At 43.1% G+C, this 23,981-nt stretch overlaps 1 protein-coding gene across 1 annotated transcript in view; it reads right to left on the bottom strand.

The window, feature by feature from the left end:
• cd36 (CD36 molecule (thrombospondin receptor)) overlaps nt 1-22,312 on the bottom strand; it is a 22,427-nt gene extending 115 nt beyond the window's left edge. Inside the window, exons 1-12 of the mRNA XM_063007279.1 lie at nt 22,196-22,312; nt 16,723-16,883; nt 14,977-15,121; nt 14,456-14,602; nt 11,322-11,413; nt 10,608-10,657; nt 8,479-8,548; nt 6,744-6,928; nt 5,649-5,767; nt 3,626-3,699; nt 1,425-1,479; nt 1-476 (exon numbers count right to left, since the gene is read on the bottom strand). The exon at nt 1-476 is cut by the window's left edge and continues 115 nt beyond it. Coding sequence (XP_062863349.1) covers nt 300-476; nt 1,425-1,479; nt 3,626-3,699; nt 5,649-5,767; nt 6,744-6,928; nt 8,479-8,548; nt 10,608-10,657; nt 11,322-11,413; nt 14,456-14,602; nt 14,977-15,121; nt 16,723-16,883; nt 22,196-22,312 — 1,392 coding nt within the window. The 3' untranslated portion in view covers nt 1-299. The remainder of the gene's footprint in view (nt 477-1,424; nt 1,480-3,625; nt 3,700-5,648; nt 5,768-6,743; nt 6,929-8,478; nt 8,549-10,607; nt 10,658-11,321; nt 11,414-14,455; nt 14,603-14,976; nt 15,122-16,722; nt 16,884-22,195) is intronic.
• Nucleotides 22,313-23,981: the final 1,669 nt, after the last annotated feature.

The following is a 23,981-nucleotide window of genomic DNA, read 5'->3' as shown; positions in this document are numbered from 1 at the left end:
TGGGAACATTTGGAATACTGGAAACACTGGGAACGTTTGTAATACTGGGAACGCTGGGAACATTTGGAATACTGGGAATGCTGGGAACATTTGGAATACTGGGAACATTTGAAATACTGGGAACATTAAAAATACCGGAAACACTGGGAACATTCAGAATACTGGGAACACTGGGAACATTTGGAATCTTGGGAACACTGGGAACATTTGGAATCTTGGGAACACCGGGAACACTGGGAACATTTGGAACCCTGGGAACACTGGGAACATTCAGAATACTGGGAACACTGGGAACATTTTTATGCTATGTAGGATTTGCTGCTCCTGCTTTTGACCACACAGATGGAGATTAAACAGGACAGGGACAGCAGGGCGCCGAGAGTGATGAAGGAGATCTGTAACGCCTCCAGAGTGTCAATCCTGGACAGCAGCTCCGCCTTAAACATCGCCGCTGTTTCATCGTCCAGAGCCGCCGTCTGATAAAACACACACAGTCACCATACACACTTACGGCCAAAAGTACGTGGACACCCTTTCTAACTCTAAATTCATTCTAATGCCTACACATTTGTGAACAGCAGGTTAAGGAAGGCTCTGACTGGTTGACGATTGGCCACACCCCCTCTGAAAGCAGCTAAACCCATCCAAAAAGGAAATACGCCACAAACTGAGGAACATTTGGAGTACTGGGAACATTGGGAATACTAGAAAAACCTGGAATACTGGGAATATTGGGAATACTGGGAACATTTAGAATACTGGGAACATTTGGGATACTGGGAACACTTGGGAGATTCAGAAAACTATGAACACTGGGAACATTTAGAACAATGATAACATTGGGAACACTGGGGACATTTGAAATACTGGGAACACTGGAAACAATAGAGACATTTAGAACACTGGGAACATTTGGAATACTAGGAACACTGGAAACATTGAAAACACTGGGAACACAGAACATTTGGGATACTGGGAACAATGGGAACATTTAAAACACTGAGAACATCTGGAATACTGGGAACACTGGAAACATTGAAAACACTGGGAACATTTGGAATACTGGGAACATTTGGAATACTGGGAACACTGGGAAGATTCAGAACACCGGGAACACTGGAAAGATTCAGAATACTGGGAACATTTAAAACACTGGGAACATTTAGATCACTGGTAACACTGGGAACACTGGGAACATTTGGGATACTGGGAACACAGGGACATTCAGAATACTGAAGACCTTTATGAAGAGTTCCGGTGTTAACGTTGCCTGTGCGGCCTCACGGCTGAGCTGTTGTTGCTCTTAAATGCCTCCACTTCATGGTAACCCCCCTTACAGTTGAAGCTCGCAGTTAGAAGTGGTGTCTACATATTTTAGGCGTGTAGTACAGAGAGATAAACCGATATTTGGAGGGGTCACTGACCTCGTTCAGCCACAGGATGGGAAATATGGTGAGGTCCGTCACGTTCTCAAGGATCCTGTAATAAAGGAACAGTGATCACAGTGATGTGAAAAAGTATTTGCCCCCCACAAATGGTAATATTCTCTGTTTTTACACACTGACATTTGTTTTTCAGTAAAAAAAAAAGGTTATGCAACACCTATATCACACCTGAAAAAGGTTAATATATTTTACATTTTCAGCAGAGGCTTTTATCCAAAGCGACTTACACGATGAGCAATTGAGGGTTAAGGGCCTTGCTCAGGGACCCAACAATGGCAACTTGGTGGTGGCGAGGCTTGAACCGGCAACCTTCTGTTTACTAGTCCAGTACCTTAACCACTGAGCTATCACTGGCCCATGATAACTAATAATACCCCAGATAACTAAAGATCAGTCTTCTGGCCAAGTTCCTCCGGATGTTTGTTTGGGTAACTAATTTAAGGGCCTTGTTTAGGGGTCTTGTTTTGGTTGGTTGGCCCATTCTAAAAACATTCAGCACAGTTCCATGTTATAACGGGCTTGGTTACAGAATCATGCCCTTCTGCCATGCCAAAATGCCGGAACTCTGTATCTTTTTTTAGTGTATACCAGGAACACTGGGAACACTGGAAACGTTTGAGATATTCAGGACATTCAAAACACTGGGAACATTTGGAATCCTGTAGACACTGGAACACTAGGAACACTGGAAACATTTGAAATATTGGGAACACTGGGAACATTTGGAATACTGGGATTCAGAAGCTCCATGTTATAATAGACTAGGTTACAGAATCATGCCCTTCTGCCATGCCAAAATGCCGGAACTATTTGTCTTTTTTTAGTGTACACCGGGAACACTGGAAACATTTGGAATACTGAGGACACTGGAACTCTGGGAACACTGGAAACATTTGGAATACTGGGAACACTGGAACACTGGGAACACTGGAAACATTTGGAATACTGAGTACACTGGAACACTGGGAACACTGGAAACATTTGGAATACTGAGGACACGAACACTGGGAACACTGGAAACATTTGGAATACTGGGAACACTGGGAACATTTGAAATACTGGGAACACTGGGAAGATTCAGAAGCTCCATGTTATAACAGACTAGGATACAGAATCATGCCCTTCTGCCATGCCAAAATCCCGGACCTCTTTATCTTTTCTTAGTGCACACCGGGAACACTGGGAACACTGGGTACCATCAGAATACTGGGAACACCGGGAACGTTTGGGATACTCAGAACATTCAGAACACTGGGAACATTTGGAATACTGGGAAAATTGGGAACACTGGAAACACTGGGAACATTTAGAACTCTGGGAACGTTCAGAAGATTCAGAACACCAAAAACATTGGGAACATTCAGAATACTGGAAATACTGAAATTATTTGGGATACTGGGAACACTGGGAAGATTCAGAACACAGGAAACATTGGGAAGATTCAGAATACTGGAAACACTGGGAAGATTCAGAATATTGGGAACACTGGGAAGATTCAGAATACTGGGAACACTGGAAACATTTTCAAACAATGAGAACACTGGGAACACTGGGAACATTCTGAATAGTGGAAACATTTGGAACTGTGTTCCTTGGAAAAGATCAAAAACTGACAAAATCTTGGCCGGCGGAAGCTAGAGGGTGCTGGTGTCACCAAGGCATGGACATCATACCACACAAACCACGCAAATCCAACGATCCAGCAAGCAAAAGCCCAACAGGAACGACATTTAAAAGGATCTCCCAGCTACAGCGCTTTACTGCTCATGAGACGTAGGGACTCTGAAGACCTATGATGAAGTTGTGGTGTTTAACAGCTGAGCTGTTGTTGCTCCTAGATGCCTCCACTTCACGTTAACCCCACTTACAGTTGAACCCTCTAGTTAGAAGTGGTGTCTACATACTTTAGCCATGTAGAAGTTGCATTTCCTAATTGCATGAAGCCAAATCGCAGCGCTCCTGGGAGACATTACTGCTACAGTATGTTCTCAAAGACTAGAACACCTCTCCTACTGGTTAACATGGAGGCTCAATGATGTTTTGGGGTTGCTATGCTGCCTCAGACTGGGTGCTCTGAACCTGTGTAGGACATTTTAGAGCCTGTGCTTTAAGGTTAGGGTGCCAATATTTTGGCCACATCTGTAAATACATGAAAATTTTTTATAACTTGTAGAACGTACTTGATCTTCTCGGACGGTCCGTACACCATGTTCATCTGGAGCCTCTTGGCGAATCTCAGAGTAAATCCTGTGATCTGATAAACATCAAAACATCAGAAGCAACTGAGAACGACTTCAAAGAGCAACAAACTGAAAACAAAACAATAAAAGATGGACCTTAAAGTGACCGAACCACGATTATAATCACATCTGTGCAGGTACATCAGTGCTAGGTTGCCACTGTTGGACCCCTGAGCGAGACCTGGAACCCTCGACTGCTTGATCTGTATTAAATAACAATTTAAGTCAGTTTAAGGGAGGGAAGGTCGAACAGGGTTTATATCAAGCTGCCTTTGCTTGCCCTCTTCCCATAGTGCATCCTGTGTGTAACGGGGTGGGTCACGCCTTACATCCCAATATTCAGGATGCTTAACCTAGGTAGACCAGCACTGATGCTAAACCAGTGGCCAAAATAACAGAAACAAAGAAGGTAAAACATGACAGACACAAAAATGTCCACAGCAGCGACGGAGAACGTAGACAGAACCGGGACAGAGCAGAACCGAGAACTGGTTCCCATAATAACTGCTCAGAGGACAGAAAGGAAACCCAGAACAAGCCAAGCAGGAGGTACAGACTGCACCCAACGTCCAAACATGAGCCTTGAAAGAGGGCCGTCACGCCACCTCTGGGAGATCAAACTTGGTTGGTTCAACCGAGTTCCCTGGATAGGAATAGTGTGCTGGCATCATGCGCCAACCGAAAACCAGACCGGATCAAGACCAGCGGCATAGTTTCTAGGGCAAGGCAAAATTCTACAACCAGGATATTTCAACTTTAGTCCCCAAATTATTCCAAGTTTATTTTTTTAATTATCTTAATTTCATTTTCTAAATTATTTTAAATTTATTCCCCGAATTATTTTACTTTTATTATCAAAATTATATTTAAAAAAAATTCTTAAAGTTATTTCAATTTTATTTTCAAAATTATTTTAATTTTATTCTCCAAATTATTTCAATCATTTTTTTTACTTAAAATTATTTTTATTTTATTCTTAAAAGTATTTTTAATTTTATTCCCCAAATTATTTTAATTAAATTCTCAAAATTAATTCAATTTCATTCTTGAAATTATTTCTACTTCATTCTCGAAATCATTTTAATTTTATTCTCCAAATATTTAAATTTTATTTTCTAAATTATTTTAATTTCATTTTTTGTCTTAAAATTATTTCAATTTTTATTATTTTTTAAATCATTTCAATTTATTCTCAAAATCATTTTAATTGTATTCTTCAAATCATTTTACTTTTATTCCCCAAATTATTTACATTTTATTCTCCAAATTATTAAAATTTTATTCTTAAAATTATTCTAATTTTATTCTCCAAAAAATTAAATTTTATTCTCTAAATTATTTAAGTTTTATTTTCCAAATTATTTTAATTTCTTTTATTTTCTTAGAATAATTTCAATTTATTATCAAAATCATTTTAATTTTATTCCCCAAATTATGTTAATTTTATTCTCAAACTAAAAACTTTATTATTATTTACAGTGACCCTAACAGTAATAAATCCTTTATTAGTAATGTATGATGTATTTGGACTGTTTCTTCATGTATGAAGAATATTGGCATGTACACTACAGGACTTCAAACATGTTCAGGTCTCTGTGATCCTGGTCCAGGTGCTGCCAACAGAGGACACAGAGGACACTTCAGGCTACAACAGAGGACTGTCAGTAGAAGGAACTGCCACCTCTGCCCATTATACTGGCATCACCTTTGGCAGGTATTAACCACTACATGCCAGGAACCCCCAGCAAAACCTGTTTGAAGAAGCTCTGAGCCAATTGTCCCGCCATCCCAATTTGGACCTCCAAGTTGACAGGTGAGGGTTAAAGGCCGTGTTTTGGACCCCAACAGTGGCAGCTTGGCAGCAGTGGGACCACTAGTCCAGAACCTTCTCGCTGACCTGGCACTGCAGTGATTAAATAAATCCAGATTCCGAGAAGATGCAGAAATGAGTAGAAATGCTTACCGGCTCCACGTCCAGGTAGGTGGAGTGCTCCTCAGGATCAGGGTTCAGTCCATTCACGCCTTGCAGGAGATCCGCACTGCCGTGAAGGAAATGAGGAAGGGAAATGAGGACAGGAAAACCTGGAGGATCAGAAAACGTCAGCGTCAGGTATGAGTGTCAGGTTCGAGCTTCAGGTTTCAGAACGTCTGAGGGAACCGACATCACGGATTATTAAAAACCGAACACAAACGAGGTGGTGAGAACACCTCAGAGAACGAAATGGATCAGGTCTCACACCAGGGCTGTTCGAGGCTCCGGTCACGTTACAAAGAGGCACAAATCCCCATATTCCTGCATAAATGTGACACTAATCTGCAAGGCTTTAGGTAGAGGATAAGGAGCGTGGGCAGCCGCCTAGGGCCTCGAGCGGAATTATTATTCATTCATATTTAGTTACTGAAGGGAATATGAGCCAATCATGGGGCAACACATGCCTAGGGGCACCCAGGTCTTCAGGACCTTCAGCTACCCTACCTGGTGTGCCAGCGTGCCACCCATTATTATTATTATTATTATTATTATTACAGAGCAACACACACCTACTCATGGATGTACGGCTAAGTATTTGGACACCTGACCTTAAACCTGTTGTACACCCCTAGAACGGCTAGAACAACAGCCAACCTTCTGCTGAGGAGTCTTACAAGACTTTGAAGTATGTCTATGGGAATTTGTGCCCGTTCAGTCAATAGATGGCAGCATTTCTATGGCTGGGGACTGATGATAAGTGGGGCTGAGGTCTCTGTGCAGGACACATAACTAGTTTAGGCCTACCATCTGTAGCTCTAAAACATGCTGATCCACTACTGCTGGGGTCCAAGGTTAGAATCTCAGCTGTGCTATTGGCCAATGATTGGCCAAACAGCCGAGCCATTGCTTGTCAGTGCGCTCGATCTCAGTGCAGGTCCCAAGCCCGATTTGGTGGTTTTGGTAAAGTGTGGATCTCCAGTCCGGTGTCTAAAATAATACAAACATTGCACACACACACACACACACACACACACACACACACACACACACACACACACTCGTACACACACACACACACACACACACCTCGGCACGACTGGACGTCCAGCACTCCGGCGACGGTGCAGTTCTTGGTGATCTGATGGTTGGTACAGTAACACTGGTTGTCCGGATTCTCCGTGGGAGCGGCGAAGGTTTGGGATGGCAGCATGTAGCGATAAACCGAAATGCCTTTCAGATCCACAGTGTCCTCGTACTCCGCCGAGACCGACCTGCAGGAAAAGAGCAGCAGATGAAGCGATGGAGGGGAGGATGAGATGTAATCGGTACACTCCGAGCCGAACAGGCTTTATCAGCAACGTATAAACACCATACAGTGCTGATACGCTGCAGTGTCGTTTTAGCGTCCAGATATTAACGACACACTGATGCTGCTGTGCAGGAGATCAAGGTTCTTCATTTGTGAAATCGATACAAAAGTAGAACCAAATCCTCAACGGCCCTCATTTTAACGCCAGGAGGAGCTACAGCCAGAGTATTTCTACTTTAATCTCAAAAGTATTTCAGTTTTATTCTTCAAATTATTTCAATTTTATTCTCTGATTTATTTTTATTTTATTTCCTTATTATTTTAATTTTATTCTTCAAATCATTTTAATTTTATTCTCAGATTTATTTAAATTTTATTTTAGTTATTATTTTTATTGTATTTTCTTATTTAAATTTTATTTTCCTTATTATTTTAATTATATTCTCGTATTTATTTTATTTTTCTCATTATTTTAATTTTATTCTCCAAATTATTTGAATTTTGTTCTTAAAATTATTTTTTATTTATTCTCCAAATTATTTTGACTTTATTCTCCGTCATTTAATTTTTACTCCTAAATCATTTCAATTTTATTTTATTTTCAATTTCAGATTTATTTTTATTTTATTTTTCTTATTATTTTAATTTTATTTTCCAAATGATTTTAACTTCATTCTCTGATTTACTTAAATTTTATTTTCCTTATTACTTCAATTTGATTTTCCAAATTATTTTAATTTTGTTCTTAAAAATTTTTTTTATTTATTCTCCAAATTATTTAAATTTTTTCTCAGAATTATTTACATTTTATTTTTCTAATTATTTTAATTTTATTCTCCAAATCATTTAAATTTTTTCTCCAATTTTTAAAAATTTTATTCTCCGAATCATTTTGATTTTATTCTCTAAATTATTTTAATTTTATTCTCTAAATTATTCAATTTTATTTTCCAAATCATTTGGGCTCTTCAAATAAAAACTTTATTATTATTTATAGCCACAATACTAAATAAAATAAATCCTGTATTAGTAACGTATGATGTATTTGGACCATTTCTTCATATATGAAGAATATGCGCATGTACAAACATGGTCAGGTCTCTGTGATCCTGGTCCAGGTGCTCCTGGTCCTTGTTAACACCAGATATGAGAGAACATGAGCTTCATGTCGAATCAGACAGGAACGCAGGAACGTTGTGGGTTGGAGTTTTTGGTTTGGTGAAGCCTGACCTCTGGTGGCTGCTTCAGCTTCAGCTGTAAGTGTTCGGGTGAATCGTGGTGATGTGTTGAAGCAGTGTTTCTGATATATATTACAGTACAGTAAGAGAAAATAATGAAGCAGGACTGCTGAGAGCGGCTACCAGCAGTCCACCAGGGTCACAGCTATGGTGAAATAGCCGTCCAGTCATCAGATATATCAGATATAAGAGTTTATAACATCTAATCTTTATTTAATCAGATTAAGTTCATTATAAAGTCTTTTATTGATCATGAGTGGATAATAAAATGTACCTGCAGATGTCAGAGGTGAAGAAAAACAGCGGCTTCTTCTTGTCCAGGAACGGAGGGAAGGAGGAAGCGTCTACATGCATAAACACACATATCAGTCTGATCATCTGATAATCTGATCATCTCACTGCTTTCTGACTGTCCCAAGGTCAGAGCCATAAACTGAACTGATGGATCCTGATGTTACCCCAAGCTAGTGAGTGGAAAAAGTTTATTTAGAATTTGTTTTTTACATTAGTATTGTGGCGCCGGCGAGCAGGAAGGCGAGCGTCGGGACCTCGAGTGAGCTGCCCTTGGCAGATCTCTCAGTGGTTTAGGACATACACTCATTCATACACACATACATTCATACAACAGACAAACATAAGCTACCTATCCAGCTCTCACCGCAGCCACCCAGTCTCCCACACTGGGATACACGCTGACGGTAAGCCTGGATACCACGGCCGCAAGGCTTTCTGGGTATAGCCCTTGCCGACTCCTCCCACTGACGCTACAGTATATTGGTGGGTCATTTTGAGCTGGATTTTGGAAGTGATTTTCTGGATTTTGGTACTTCCCCAGTGTATTTTGTGATTACAGCCTTGGACTGTCCAGTACGCCAGATTTCATGTCTGCAGGTTTGCCAGTTTAGAGAAGCACAGACAGACAAAAGGCCACAACCTGCAAGTTCTGCTTCAACTAAAGTCCGTCTGGTTCTAAATAAACCCATTTTCATGTGAAGTCGTTTCAGCGTCCAGATACTAACGACACACTGATGCTGCTGTGCAGGAGGTCGAGGTTCTTTATTTATGAAACTGACACAAAAGTACAAGTTGATCAAATCCTCAACGACCCTCATTTTAACCAGGAGGCGCTACAGCCAAAATATTTCTACTTTATTCTCCATATTATTTCAATTTTATTCTTTAAATTATTTACAGTTTTATTCTCACAATCATTTCTATTTTATTTTCCAAATTATTTAAATTTAATTTTTGAAATTATTTCTCCTTAATTCCACAATCATTTCTATTTTATTCTCATAATTATTTCCACTTTATTCTCCACATTAATTCAATTTTTTCAGCAAGTTTATTTAAATTTTCTTCTTTAAATCATTTCAAGTTTGAAATTGAAATCACTTTAATTTGTCTTTACTCTCAAAATCCTTTTAAACTTTATTCTCTAAATTATTTTAATTTTATGTCTAAATTATTTAAATTTTATTCTTAAAATTGTTTCTCCTTTATTCTTGAAATTATTCTAATTTTATTTTCAAAATTTTTATTACTTTATTCTCCAAATCATTTAAATTTAATTCACAAAATTATTTACATTTTATTCTCTAATCTTTTTAATTTTACTCTCCAAATCAAAAGTAGAATTTTATTAAATCCTCAACGACCCTCATTTTAACACCAGGAGAAGCTGCAGCTAGAATATTTAATTTTATTTAATTTTGTTATTCTCCAAATAAATTCATTTTATTCTTAAAATTCTTTACATTTTATTCTCTAAATCATTTAAAGTTATTATTTAAATTATGTAAATTTTATTTTTTACTCTCAAAATCCTTTCAAATTTACTCTCTAAATTATTTACATTTTATTTTCCAAAATATTTTAATTTTATTCTTGAAATCATTTCATTTTTATTCTCCAAATTATTTCAGTTTTATTTTGGAAAATGTTAAAATTTTATTCTTGAAATTGTTTAAATTTTATTCTCTAAATAATTGTAGTTTTATTCCCTAAATCATTTGGACTTTATTTTCTAAATGAAAGCTTTATTATTTATTTACAGTGGCTCTAATACACGGTCGTGTTATATATAAAACACACAGTTCCTCCAAGAACCTGAAAGTTTGTCTAATATTCAGTGATTTGTTGATGAGCCGCGTTTTATACCGATCAAGAGGCATTTTGAACTTCTCTGGTTGGATCTTTAACTGCTCGACTCACCAAAATTAATCATGAGGGTATTAAGCCGTCAGCAGCAATAAATCCATCAAAATTCATCATCTAAATTGCTGTCTATATATTTTTGACCCATCAGATTTTGCAGAAACCCTGAAATCCTAACACTGACATGAAATGCTCGTCCCTGATCTTAAGTTTCAATGCAGGATGCAGTCTTTAAAATAATCTCACCTGTTCCGTTGATCATGTTACAGTACGTATTGTTCCAGTACGGCAGAGTTCTGAAACACACAAACCAGAACCAAAACCAGTTCAGAGCTCCAGGAACTCCAGCGGCCTGCACACAAACCCTGACATCAAGCACACCGAACTACTGTGGGATGAACTGGAATCTCTACTGCGAGCCAGGCCAATGCCAATGGTTCTGAATCATGTCTGTACGCACAGCTGAGATTCAAACCCGGATCCCTGCAGTAGTGGGCGAGCGTTGTTCACCTCTGCGCCGCTTGAGCTCCCCAGTTGGGAATTGGATATGTCCAAATTGGAAGAAATGGAACGGGAGGTGAGTTTCCAGGCACTAATAGTATCTAAATAGGCAAAGCATTTAGCATGAGAGTCTGACATGTTTGTGTTTGTGAGCAGCCAAAAAGAAGGGTGGAGCTATGGGGGATTCATTTGCATATAATTCGCATAAATAACCTCCACTAAGTCTCCACTCAACATCTGTGAGGCCAGGCGCAGATGCTGGACGAGTTCTTGCTCACGGTCTGCATTCCAATTCATCCCACAGTTGGTCAGTAGTGTTCATGTCAGGACTCGGTGCAGGATCATTAGGTTCGTCCACACACAGCTCATCACATTAGCAGCACGGTCACGCTGGAACAGAAAGGGAACTTCCCCAAGCTGTTGCCCGTTAGTAGGTGTGGCTGAAACAGGACGACTTACGGCATGTAGTTCCAGGAGTCGACCAAGGACACTTTACTGATGTCGTCTTTCCCCGTGTAGACGTTGTACGGACCGTCGTACGTTCCATTGTACTGACAAAATACAAACATACGTATATATTACACAGTTATTCATCTCCTACCCTTTTTCTCCACATTTAGTCATAGCCAATTATTCTTCCACTGCTGGAGACCCTTATAGCGTACGAGGAGGGTATATTCCCCGGCCACGCCCTTCTTATTCACCCGGACTTGGTAGATCGGCTTGTGAGGACAATTTCACTAACCCTGATCTCCACGTTCCTCCACTTCTGTACAGGCGCCTCTGCCTACTAACCAGGGTCCTTACACAGCCTCGAAGACCCCGCCCACTTTTTAGTCTGTCACTTCCCACCCAGCAGACTAGTGGCCGATCTACTGCTGATCATGTCCGCTAGGGGGCGCCCAGCCGACCGGTAGCAGAGCTGAGATTCGAACTCACATTATTTCATTATGTATGGAGGATCACGCTTTGCACTCTGTATTCCTCCACCACTCGTGCTGGTACCTCCACTAGACAGTAGGTGCCGCTGTTGCAGAGGTAATGAGTCTCATAGAGAGCTGAGACTCAAGGTGCGTTCCAGTCATGCCAGTAGCTCCCTGGAAGGAAGTGAAGTCGTTCCGTATGGAATGGAACTCCAGACCGTGTAGGGAGGAATTCAATAGATTAGACATGACTGGGGATTGCCAACACCTGCCTATATAAGGTTCCACAGTTGACAGTGCATATCAGAGCAAACTCCAAGCCCTGGGGGGTCAAAGGAATCATCTGGAGACCTCAGAAACAGGATTGTATCGAGGAACAGATCTGGAGAAGGGTACAGAACAATCGCTGAATCTTTACAGGTCCTATAGAGCTCAGTGGCCTCCTTCATTCGGGAGGTGAGCAGGAACCCGAGAGTCACTCCAGCATATCCTTGTGGAGATGGGAGAACCCATCAGAAGATCAACCATCCAGGCAGCACCCCACAAATCACACCTTTATGGTAGAGTGGCCAGACAGAAGCCACTCCTTAGTAAGAGGTACATGACGGTCCGTCTGGAGGACTCTCAGACCATGAGGAACAGGATTCTGTGGTCTGATGAAACCAAAATTGAACTTTTTGGCCTGAATACCAAGCGTCACGTCTGGAGGAAACCAGGCAGCGCTCATCACCTGGCTACTGCCATCCCTACAGTGAGGCACAGTGGTGGTAGCATCATGATGTGGGGATGTTTTTCAACAGCTGGACCGGGGCGACTAGTCCTGATAGAAGGAAGATGAATACAGCTCAGTACATCGAGATCCTTGATGATATCCTGCTCCAGAGCGCTCTGGACCTTGGGCGAAGGTTTACCTTCCAACATGACAATGACCCGAAGCACACAGCCAAGAGAACAAAGGCGTGGCTTCAACCCAGCCAGAGCCCAGACCTGAATCCAATCCAACATCTGTGGAAGGAGCTGAAAATGGATGTGTACCATCCAACCTTGTGGAGGTGGGAGAACCTATCAGAAGATCAACCGTCCAGGCAGCACTCCACATATCACACCTGTATGGTAGTGGCCAGACAGAAGCCACTCCTCAGTAAAAGACACATGACAGCCCGGGATGGAGGACTCTCAGACCATGAGGAACAAGATTCTCAAGCGTCACATCTGGAGGAAACCAGGCAGTGCTCATCACCTGGCTAATACCATCCCTACAGTGAAGCATGGTGGTGGCAGCATCATGAATGTGGGCATGTTTTTCAACAGCTGGACCGGGGTGACTAGTCCTGATAGAAGGAAGATGAATGATGCTCAGTACACCGAGATCCTTGAAGAGGAACTTGCTCCAGAGCACTCTCGACCTCAGACTGGGGCCAAGATAACAAAGGCGTGGCTCCGGCCCAGCCAGAGCCCAGACCTGAATCCAATCGAACATCTGTGGAAGGACCTGAAAAGGGGCGTGTACCAACGCTCCCATCCAACCTGACGGAGATTGTGAGGATGTGCCAAGAGGAACGGGCAACAATGTCCAGAAACAAGTGTACCAAGCTCGTAGCTTCTTTCCCAAGACGACTTAAAGCTGTAATTGCTGCCAAAGGTGCATCAACCAAGTATGAGGCTCAGGGTGTGTACAGGTACACTATACTACCAAAAGTATTCGCTCGTCTGCCTTCACACACATATGAACTTGAGTGACTCCCATTCTTAATCCACAGGGTTTAATATGATGTCGCCACCCTTTGCAGCTATAACAGCTTCAACTCTCCTGTGAAGGCTTTCCACAAGGTTTAGGAGTGTGTTCATGGGAATTTTTGATCGTTCTTCCAGAAGCGCATTTGTGAGGTCAGACACTGATGTTGGACGAGAAGGCCTGGCTCACAGTCTCCGCTCTAATTCATCCCAAAGATGTTCTATCGGGTCGAGGTCAGGACTCAGTGCAGGTCAGTCAAACTGGCTCATCCACGTCTTTATGGACCTTGTTCTTTGTGCACTGGTGCGCAGTCATGTTGGAACAGGAAGGGGCCATCCCCAAACTGTTCCCACAAAGTCGGGAGCATAAAATTGTCCAAAATCTCTTGGTACGCTGAAACATTAGGAGTTTCTTTCACTGGAACTAAGGGGCCAAGCCCAAATCCTGAAGAACACCCCCACACCATCATCCCCCTCCACCACACTTTACACTCGGCACAATACAGTCAGACAGGTACCGTTCTCCTGGCAACCGCCAAACCCAGACTCGTCACTCCAGAGAACACGTCTGCACTGCTCTAGAGTCCAGTGGCGGAGTGCTTTACACCATTGCGCTCGGTGATGTAAGCTCGGCCATGGAAACCCATTCCATGAAGCTCTACACACTGTTCTTGAGGTCATCTGAAGGCCACGTGAAGTTTGGAGGTCTGTAGTGATCGACTCTGCAGAAAGACTATGTTCCTCAGCATCCGCTGACCCGCTCTGTTAGGTCTCTAGCTCTAGGTTAGCTATCCTGAGGTGAATGTCGGCTAATAACGTGTTCAGCCAATATATTACTTTAGAAACTTCAAGAAACACATGTCGTAAAGACAAGGAACCCCTCAAGCGTCTGTATCGCTAATCAGTACATTTCTAACCGAGGTTAAAGGTGCGTACCGGGTAGAAAACTCCTATCATGCTTTTTAGCATGGGGTCTCTGTAGCCCCACAGCAGCTCCTTCACGCTTCTCCTCTGAAACAGCGACGAGCCGCTCAGCTGGATCATGCCGTTAGCAAGCTCGTGGGGGATGAGACCGTACACGCCCTGAAAAAGAGAACCAGATGGTTACTTTCCTCGTGTGCCAGACGCAACTTGGACTGATGACCTCTCCTGATCTCATGTTTCATATCAGCCTAGGTTATCAGATCGTCTCATAGTGCCGCTTTATCGGTGGAATTAAATCATAAACATACGAACATAAAACATTAGAAGGTATCGCTGAACAACTGTAGATTAAAGGTGAGGTGGAAGAAATTTCGAGACAGGAACCTTGACCATCTGGTGGAAGTCGTTTAAAAGCATCCGCTCTCTAGTGAGAAAGAGGTGTAGAAACAGAACAGCAGCAGAAATCATTCTGATTCCAGGAGGGGTGTATGTACGACTGTACGGGTGCACGGACAGGACGGTAGCTCTCGTACCGCCACGGCGAGGTTCAGCGAGGTCAGCGTGTCCTCCTCCCCTCCCACCGACAGGCTCGGCTCGAAAATGGCACCGGACGGCAGCAGGAACTCCACCGTGTTGTTCTCGTGGAAGGTGATGTTCTCCTTGGCCAGGTAGCGCGTCCTGGAAGAATCCAGAGGAACGGGTTAATGGTGTCTGTGCGTGCGCCCGGTCGGATGATAGCACAGCTCAGGTTCGAACCCGGATGCCTGCAGCAGTGGGGTAGTTTAATAGACTGCTTCATTACCTGAGCTCCCAAATAATAAATTTTGACCACCAGTGACCAGCTTCTTTCCGACGCCGCTTCTTTTCACCAGACAGTGGTGGATTCTTGTTATTTTCTTGGATTTGCTTATTTTTTTAGTCATGTCCAATGCCCTGAGCGCCACAGATTATCATGTGCACCCTCTGTCAGCCCCCTTTCTACACCCACCAGAGACCCGTATGGAGACTCATAGAGACCCGCATCACGTACGGAGAGGCGCACCATGCTGCCAGCAGAGGCCGCAATTGAGAAACCCAGTAAGAAACCCGTTTAAATCCAACCCTCAGGCACAGTCAGTTGTGCTTACTGGACTCCTGGTCAGGTCGATAGCACAGATGGGATTTAAACTCCAGACCCCAAAGGTCTAAAAAGGCTTTTGTAGTGTGTCTGTGAGAATTATGACCCTAAATATATACATATATACACTCCTGTCCCCTGCTTCCACTGTAAGGATTTCACTGTTCTGAGAAGGCTTTTGGAGTGTGTCTGTGGGAATTATGACCTGTAATATAGACCCCCCCCCCCCCCCCCACACACACACACACACACACACACACTTCCCCTGTGAAACTTCTCCTTTTCTGAGCTTTTGGAGTGTTTCTGTGGGAATTATGACCCTAAATATAAAACCCCTCCACACACACACACACACACACACACACACCTCCCTGTGAAGACTCCACTTTTCTAAGAAGGCTTTTGAAGTGTGTCTGTGGGAATTATGACCCTTAATATATAGACCCCCCCCACACACACACTTCCCTTGTAAAGCTTCCACTTTTCTAAGCAGGTTTTTTGGAGTGTGTCTGTGGGAATTATGACCCTAAATATATAGATCTTTCCTCTCCCAGCTTCCTTTGTAAAGCCTCCACTTTTTTATGAAGGATTTTGGAGTGTGTCTGTGGGAATTGTGACCCTTAATATAGACCACACCACACACACACACACACACACACTTTCCTTGTGAAGCCTCCACTTTTTAAAGAAGGCTTTTGGAATGTGTCTGTTGGAATTATGACTCTTAATATAGGTCCCCTCCCGCCCACACACACGTCCCCTGTGAAGCTTCCACTGTTCTGTGAAGGCTTTTGGAGTGTGTCTGTGGGAACTGTGACCCTAAATAAATACACCTCTCCCCCTACTTCCCCTGTAAAGCCTCCATTTTTCTAAAAAGGCTGTTGGAGTGTGTCTGTGGGAATGATGACCCGTAATATAACATAATAAATTTTTTGGAGTGTGTGGGAATTTGTGACCAATCAGCCAAATCTGCACTTGCGAGGTCAGGCCTGAGACCTGTCATGTCGCATGAGGAAACCTCGCTCATGTCTGAATCCCAATTCGTCTCAAACTGTGTGATAGGGTAGAGATTAGGATTCTTTGCAGGTCGCTCGTCTCTACAGATCTACAGATTTCTGCTGTGACTGTGGGGAGTCGTGACGGATCGTGGGCATGTCCTTACTTGTATGTGTACGGTCCTTTCTGGACGAGTTTCGGAGCGCTGCCGAGCTTCAGGACGTCGTCTGGGTTCTGAACATCAAAGAGCCAGAACTGTCTGTAAACCGGAGCGCCCGCCGAGATCCAGTTCGCGTACGCCGTGGTTCCTTCCTCCAGAACCGCCTCCTGTAGGAACACAGACACGAGGAATCAGAAGGTTGCTGGTTCAGCCCCACTACTGCAAAGTTTTCACTGTTGGGCCCCTGAGCGAGGCCCTTAGGCATCAATTGCTCAAATTGTATTCAGTCATATTTGTAAGGGTCTGTCGGAAAACCCAGCAGCTGATGAGGTTGGTAGTAGGGGGCAGACTGAAAAGCCTGTGAAGTGTCTAAGCTTGTCAGTGCCAAGCCACCTTCTGCACTCTGCAAACCGAGCTTTTCTTCACGTCTTTATAGAGCTCGCTTTGTGCACAGGAAAGGACCTTCCCTAAACTGTTTAACCATTGTCCCAGCCGATCGTGAGTCTGTGTGGGCGCCCGGCTGGTCGATAGCAGCTGAGATTTTGGGAAGTTCAGCAAGCAGGTCATCGTGCAGTAGTGGTGTTGGCCTCTTTTTTAAGGACGCACGAGGACAATCATGCTGTAAAATTAAAGGACCTTCCCTAAACTGTATTAACTTGTGACAAGGAACCCTGTTCAACCATTGTCCCAGCCGATCGTGAGTCTGTGTGGGCACCCGGGTGGTCGATAGTAGAGCTGAGATTTAAACCGGAGAGCTTGAGATGGATGGGTTGGGACGTCAAGCAAGCAGGTCATCGTGCAGTAGTGGTGTTGGCCTCTTTATTAAGGACACAAAAGGACAATCATGCTGGAACAGGAAAGGACCTTCCCTAAACTGCTTTAACTTTCACTTTTCTAAGAAGGCTTTCAAAATGTGTCTGTGGGAATTGTGACCCTAAATACATAGATCCTATGTATAAAATATACACTGATCAGCCATAACATTAAAACCACCTCCTTGTTTCTACACTCACTGTCCATTTTATCAGCTCCACTTACCATATAGAAACACTTTGTTGTTCTACAATTACTGACTGTAGTCCATCTGTTTCTCTGCATGCTGTTCTTTAATGGTCAGGACCACCACAGAGCAGGTATTATTTAGGTGGTGGATGATTCTCAGCACTGCAGTGACACTGACATGGTGGTGGTGTGTTAGTGTGTGTTGTGCTGGTATGAGTGGATCAGACACAGCAGCGCTGCTGGAGTTTTTAAATACCGTGTCCACTCACTGTCCACTCTATTAGACACTCCGACCTAGTCGGTCCACCTTGTAGATGTAAAGTCAGAGACGATCGCTCATCTATTGCTGCTGTTTGAGTCGGTCATCTTCTAGACCTTCATCAGTGGTCACAGGACGCTGCCCACGGGGCGCTGTTGGCTGGATGTTTTTGTTTGGTGGACTATTCTCAGTCCAGCAGTGACGGTAAGGTGTTTAAAAACTCCACTCATACCAGCACAACACACACTAACACACCACCACCATGTCAGTGTCACTGCAGTGCTGAGAATCATCCACCACCTAAATAATACCTGCTCTGTGGGGGTCCTGTGGGGGTCCTGACCATTGAAGAACAGGATGAAAGGGGGTAACAAAGCATGCAGAGAAACAGATGGACTACAGTCAGTAATTGTAGAACTACAAAGTGCTTCTATATGGTACGTGGAGCTGAAGTTGAACTTGGTGTTAGAGATCTGAAGCGTGTGTGTGTGTGTGAGATCTGATGAATTTTGGACCTGCAGCTCAGTGTAGTTTTGATAAGGGAACCTGAGATAAGGGAAACAGCGTGAGGTTAATCGTTAAACCATTCCTTCACTCTCTCTATCTGCCAAAAGTATCTGGACACCCGTCTTAATTCATCAATCAGATCAAATCATTCTCCTGGGCACAAAGCAACGTCCACGGTCCATCCAGGGCCGATGAGCTGCACAGAGCCCTGGTTTCAACCCCACTCAACACTTTCAAAATGAATCGGGATGCTGATTTGGAGCCAGACCTTATCACCTGACATTGATACCCAGCAGCAGAAATGCCCTTTTCCCTTTTTGCGCCCTAATTTAGTCATATCCACCCTCTTCCACCCAACCCTCGGTCGAGGGGCTTGAGGATTGCTTCTTTTCACCCGTGATGGGCGGAGTCTGTGCACGTAAAGTGCCTCCCCCTCCAATCGTGTGTCTGTGTGGGCGCCCGGTCGGCTGATAGCAGCTCAGAGTTTCGGACTTGAGAGCTCGAGAGCTCAGCTCTGTTGGACTAGCGTGTTCTACTGTTGCGCCACCCGAGCGCCATGCTCTCTAGAGTAAACGTGCACAAATTCCCACAGACAAACTTGGGACGTCCAGCAAGCAGGTCAGCCTCTATAATAAAGCAGCGTCACTGTGAAACCAGGTTAGGAGACGCATCTCCTGGTTGAGAGAGGAACTACAGCAGAGGTTCCCACAGCCATAGTATCAGAAGGTGCTTGCAGTTTAGCAAGGGAGTCTGCCATGTTTCCGTTTGTAAGCAATGAGGACATCTGAGTGCATTTCTAAGCAATTTAGGGTTAAGGGCCTTTCTCAGGGGCCCAACAGTGACAATCTGGTGGGGTTTGAACCAGCAACCTTCTGATTACTAGTCCAATACCTTAACCGCTAGGCTACAACTGCCCCTAAGTGTGGGTGGTGCAAGCGAAAGTGGGATCGTAAAAGGGCATTAAAAACGACCTACACTGTCAAGCCAAAAGTATTTGGACGCCTGACCAAGAGCCTGTCTGACGTCACATGTCAAAAACTGAATGTCCTCTGTGTGATCTTTGTCTGTGGGAATTTGTGCCCGTTCAGTCAAAACATGACAGCGTCGGTATGGCTGGGCACTGATTGATCAGTTGGTGTTCCCGTTCATCCCATAGCTGTTGAAGACATGCTGGAACAGGAAAACTAAACTAAACTTCCCTAAACTGTTGCTGCAAAGTTGGATGCTACCAGTTAGGACACCAGTTATCCTCAATCTTGAAACCCTTAGAAGAACCAGGCGGAGAACGCCTGATCTGAGAAGCGTATAGAGGAACGTATAGAGGAACATATAGAGGAACGTTTAGATGAACATACAGAGGAACAAATAGAGGAACGTATAGAGGAGCGTATAGAGGAACGTATAGAGGAGCGTATAGAGGAACAGATAAAGGAACAGATAAAGGAACGTTTAGAGGAATGTATAGAGAAATGTATAGAGGAACATATAGAGGAACATATAGAGGAACGTATAGAGGAAGGTATAGAGAAACTTATAGAGCAGGGGTCCTCAAACTTTTTAACTTAAGGGCCGGATTACTGTTCTTCAGTGTTTCGGGGGGCCGGACCGCAGATGAAATAGTAAACACACCCCAAAAAAAGCTATTTACTATGGATACTGGATGTATTTTCTGCTGTGTATAACTGTAGTATAATTTTACTTCATAATGATAATGCAGACATTTTATTTATTTTAATCATTTCCATTATCCCAACTCATACAGCGTTTCCCCAAAAATCAGTGTGAACTGTGAGTCTGCTTTTGCCTGACGAGACAGTCAGCATCAGGTTCCATATTTGTTACTGCCAGTCATAATAGGTAATAAGTGTTGATGAGTGAGTCTGAATCTGGTTGGAGATTTAAGGTGTTTAAACGTTCCAGATCCTTGGATTCATACCAAACTGGACGTATACCAAACAAATTCTTCCCATTAGAAATAAAGGGAAAATGATTAATCCGTTCCCATGAAAAAAATCCTAGTGTTATTGGCATATTATACGTTGATGGGGTTGTATAAAATAATTTATAAAACGGATAGTTCCGGTCCTAAAATCTGATTGGCTGAGCAGCGTTCGAAGTCGCTGTTAAATCACCGATATAAGCACACCTGTCACCACCTCACATCATCCCATAATAATACGCCACTGAAAAGAAAAAGTACAAACTTGGTTGAACACTATTATAAGTCATGTACTATACATGGAAATGTCCAGATTAATATAAACAGTAATCCTGATCATTAAGCGGGTGTTTCGTCCAAGAAATAGTGTAATAGTTTGCGAATGTTATGTTCGCTCTCATGTTGCCTAGCAACACGGCACACCGTTAACGCTCGTGGCTTTGTCTCGCGAGAGGTAAACAAGGGTCGCGCGCAGTGTCGTGACTCATTTTGACCCGTACAAGTTCTAGCACGCGAGTCGTATTCCAAACAAAGGTCGTATACCAAGTAAAATTGTTCGCGTCCAAACAGGACAATAATTCCTGAATCTGCATGTAGTTAAGAGCATTAGTTTTAATGAAATCAACACAGGACACAACGATTTTCATAATGAAATTCCATTTAACTGCATTTAACGCACAATCGCTCCTCTCGCCGAACCCACCATGCTTGGAGTGCCACCCACTGGATCGCTGCCGTATAATCTACGGAGACTCCAGGTGGCCAATTTTAGTTTTTTCTGTTATTTTTTTTCCGCTATAATACTGTGAGTTTAAAGATGAACAGGGGCCAGACAACATGTATTGCTACAGTGGTTAAAGGGGCCGGTCAGATGAAAGCATCGGTCCGTATACGGCCCGCGGGCCGTAGTTTGATGACTCCTGGTATAGAGGAACATATAGAGGAATGTATAGAGAAATCTATAGAGGAACATATAGAGGAACATATAGAGGAACGTATAGAGGAAGGTATAGAGGAACAGACAGAGGAACGTATAAAGGAACGCATAGAGGAATGAATAGAGGAACGTATAGAGAAACATATAGAGGAATGTATAGAGGAACGTATAGAGGAACATATAGAGGAATGTATAGAGGAACATATAGAGGAACAGACAGAGGAACGTATAGAGGAATGAATAGAGGAACGTATAGAGAAACATATAGAGGAACGTATAGAGGAACGTATAGAGGAACATATAGAGGAACGTATAGAGGAACATATAGAGGAACATATAGAGGAATGAATAGAGGAACGTATAGAGAAACATATAGAGGAACGTATAGAGGAATGTATAGAGGAACGTATAGAGGAACGTATAGAGGAACGTATAGAGGAATGAATAGAGGAACGTATAGAGAAACGTATAGAGGAACGTATAGAGGAACATATAGAGGAACGTATAGAGGAATGAATAGAGGAACGTATAGAGAAACATATAGAGGAACGTATAGAGGAACGTATAGAGGAACGTATAGAGAAACATATAGAGGAATGTATAGAGGAACGTATAGAGAAACATATAGAGGAACGTATAGAGGAACATATAGAGGAACGTATAGAGGAATGTATAGAGGAACATATAGAGGAATGTATAGAGGAACATATAGAGGAACGTATAGAGGAAGGTATCGAGGAACGTATAGAGGAACATATAGAGGAACGTATAGAGAAACGTATAGAGGAACATATAGAGGAACGCATAGAGGAACGTATAGAGGAACGGATCGTACCTTCTTGACGGTCTTCTCGATGACCATGTCGCCGACAGGAATGAGGACGATCCCCACCAGGCACACGAGCGCCCCGATGACGCTCCCCGTGATCAGGCCACAATTCAGACAGCTCATGATTAAACCGGAGGAAGTTCTGGAGACGTCCTGAGGGACAGGTGAGCACAGACACTGCAGCAGCGCTCACGACTGTTCCTGATAAACCAGCCAAGGTTAACCAGAGGGACACGCCCAGTATGACTATCAGTGCAGTGATAACTCTCTACTGAGTCAACAGATTCACGTCCTGCTCACAGAGGGGGAGAAGAACCAGCACTGGTTCAGCACACGGCCACAAAATCTACATCTACAACCCATCTCTAAATCAGAAAAAGTTGGGACAGTACGGAAAATGTAAATAAAATAAAAAGTTTCGTCCATTTACTTTTGACTTTTATTTGATGTCAGACAGGATGAATCGGAGATATTTTGTTTTGTCTGGTCGACTTCATTTCATTTGTTAATAAACGTCCAAAAAACTTGGGACTGGGGGCAATTCAGGGCTGGAAATGAGGTTAAAAAAGCATGATTTGGTACAATAACAGGATCCTAGAAAGAACGGCTGAGTTTTTGAGGAGCAAACATGGGCAGATTGCGGCACGCTTCCTCTCCACCAATGCTGATCTCTGCTCTGATTGAGGAGAATGAAGCTAACCCACGCCCCCTCCTGAATAGGCAGCAGCCGTATGCATCTTATCAGCTACACTTTGACGAGTGCAGTGCAGTTCAGCGTTGTGTACGGAGAGACACACCCTGAGAGCACTCTTTTCTCATCTCTGTGCAGGCACCCCAGTCAGCCAGCAGTAATTGCACCAGTTATGGGAGAGAGACCCCATCCGGCTTAGTCCCGCCCATATCTGAACAACAGGCCGATCGTTGTTCATGTGGTTGCTCAGCCTTAGCCGGCAGGCAGAGCTGAGATTCGATACGATGTATTCAAGATCCCAGCTCTGGTTCCAGCGTGTGTTTTTGCCGCTGCCCCACCTGAGCGGCCACGTGAGAACATTATTAAAATGTTTAAAACAACATGATTTGCATGTTTCTCCATCTACCAGTGTTAATTTCGTTGACGAATGATTTTCGTCATAGTTTTCGTCAACGAACCTTTTTTTCATGACGAAAACGAGACGATGACAGGATAAAAACTATGACGAAATGAATCGACACTTTCGTCAACGAATAAAAACGAGACGAAAATGTTTGGCAGGGACGACATCCAATCAGAACTGATTTAGTTTTGTGGAAGGTAGGGACAAGTTAGGAAGAGATCCAATCAGAACTACTTTAGCAAATGTGGAGGGGCGGGACAAGCCGGGTAGCCATCCAATCAGTACTAATCTTTTGCAGTACCGCGGCAAGACCACACTTGCACATATTTGATCTAAACCCAGACTAGACCAGACTAGGCTGTGAACTTTCTTTACTCATGGAACCAGGTTAACTCCACAATGTCAACAGGGAGAAAGAGGAGAGTCGATATATCTGGACACATTTCTCATTTGACGTCGTGAAAAACAAGACGATGTGTAAACCATGTGGGGCGACGAGTAAAAACATAACAAATCTGAAACATCTGGCACCGCTGGCAGTATAATGGCAACATAATGGCACAGCTGTTTTAACGGTACCCAGTTTTATAAAGAATGTAATATGCAATTTGTTATGAACAATGCATATATGTTTCAGGCAGAGCAGGCCTACTGGTCATTAATATTTTGTTATTGTTATGCTCAATAAGCAGGTCAAG

Source organism: Trichomycterus rosablanca, chromosome 1 (genome assembly GCF_030014385.1).
Source record: "Trichomycterus rosablanca isolate fTriRos1 chromosome 1, fTriRos1.hap1, whole genome shotgun sequence".
In the NCBI taxonomy this organism is placed as follows: domain Eukaryota; kingdom Metazoa; phylum Chordata; class Actinopteri; order Siluriformes; family Trichomycteridae; genus Trichomycterus; species Trichomycterus rosablanca.
The sequence above is the reverse complement of the archived record's forward strand: the minus strand, read 5'-3'. Positions and strand labels throughout refer to the sequence as shown.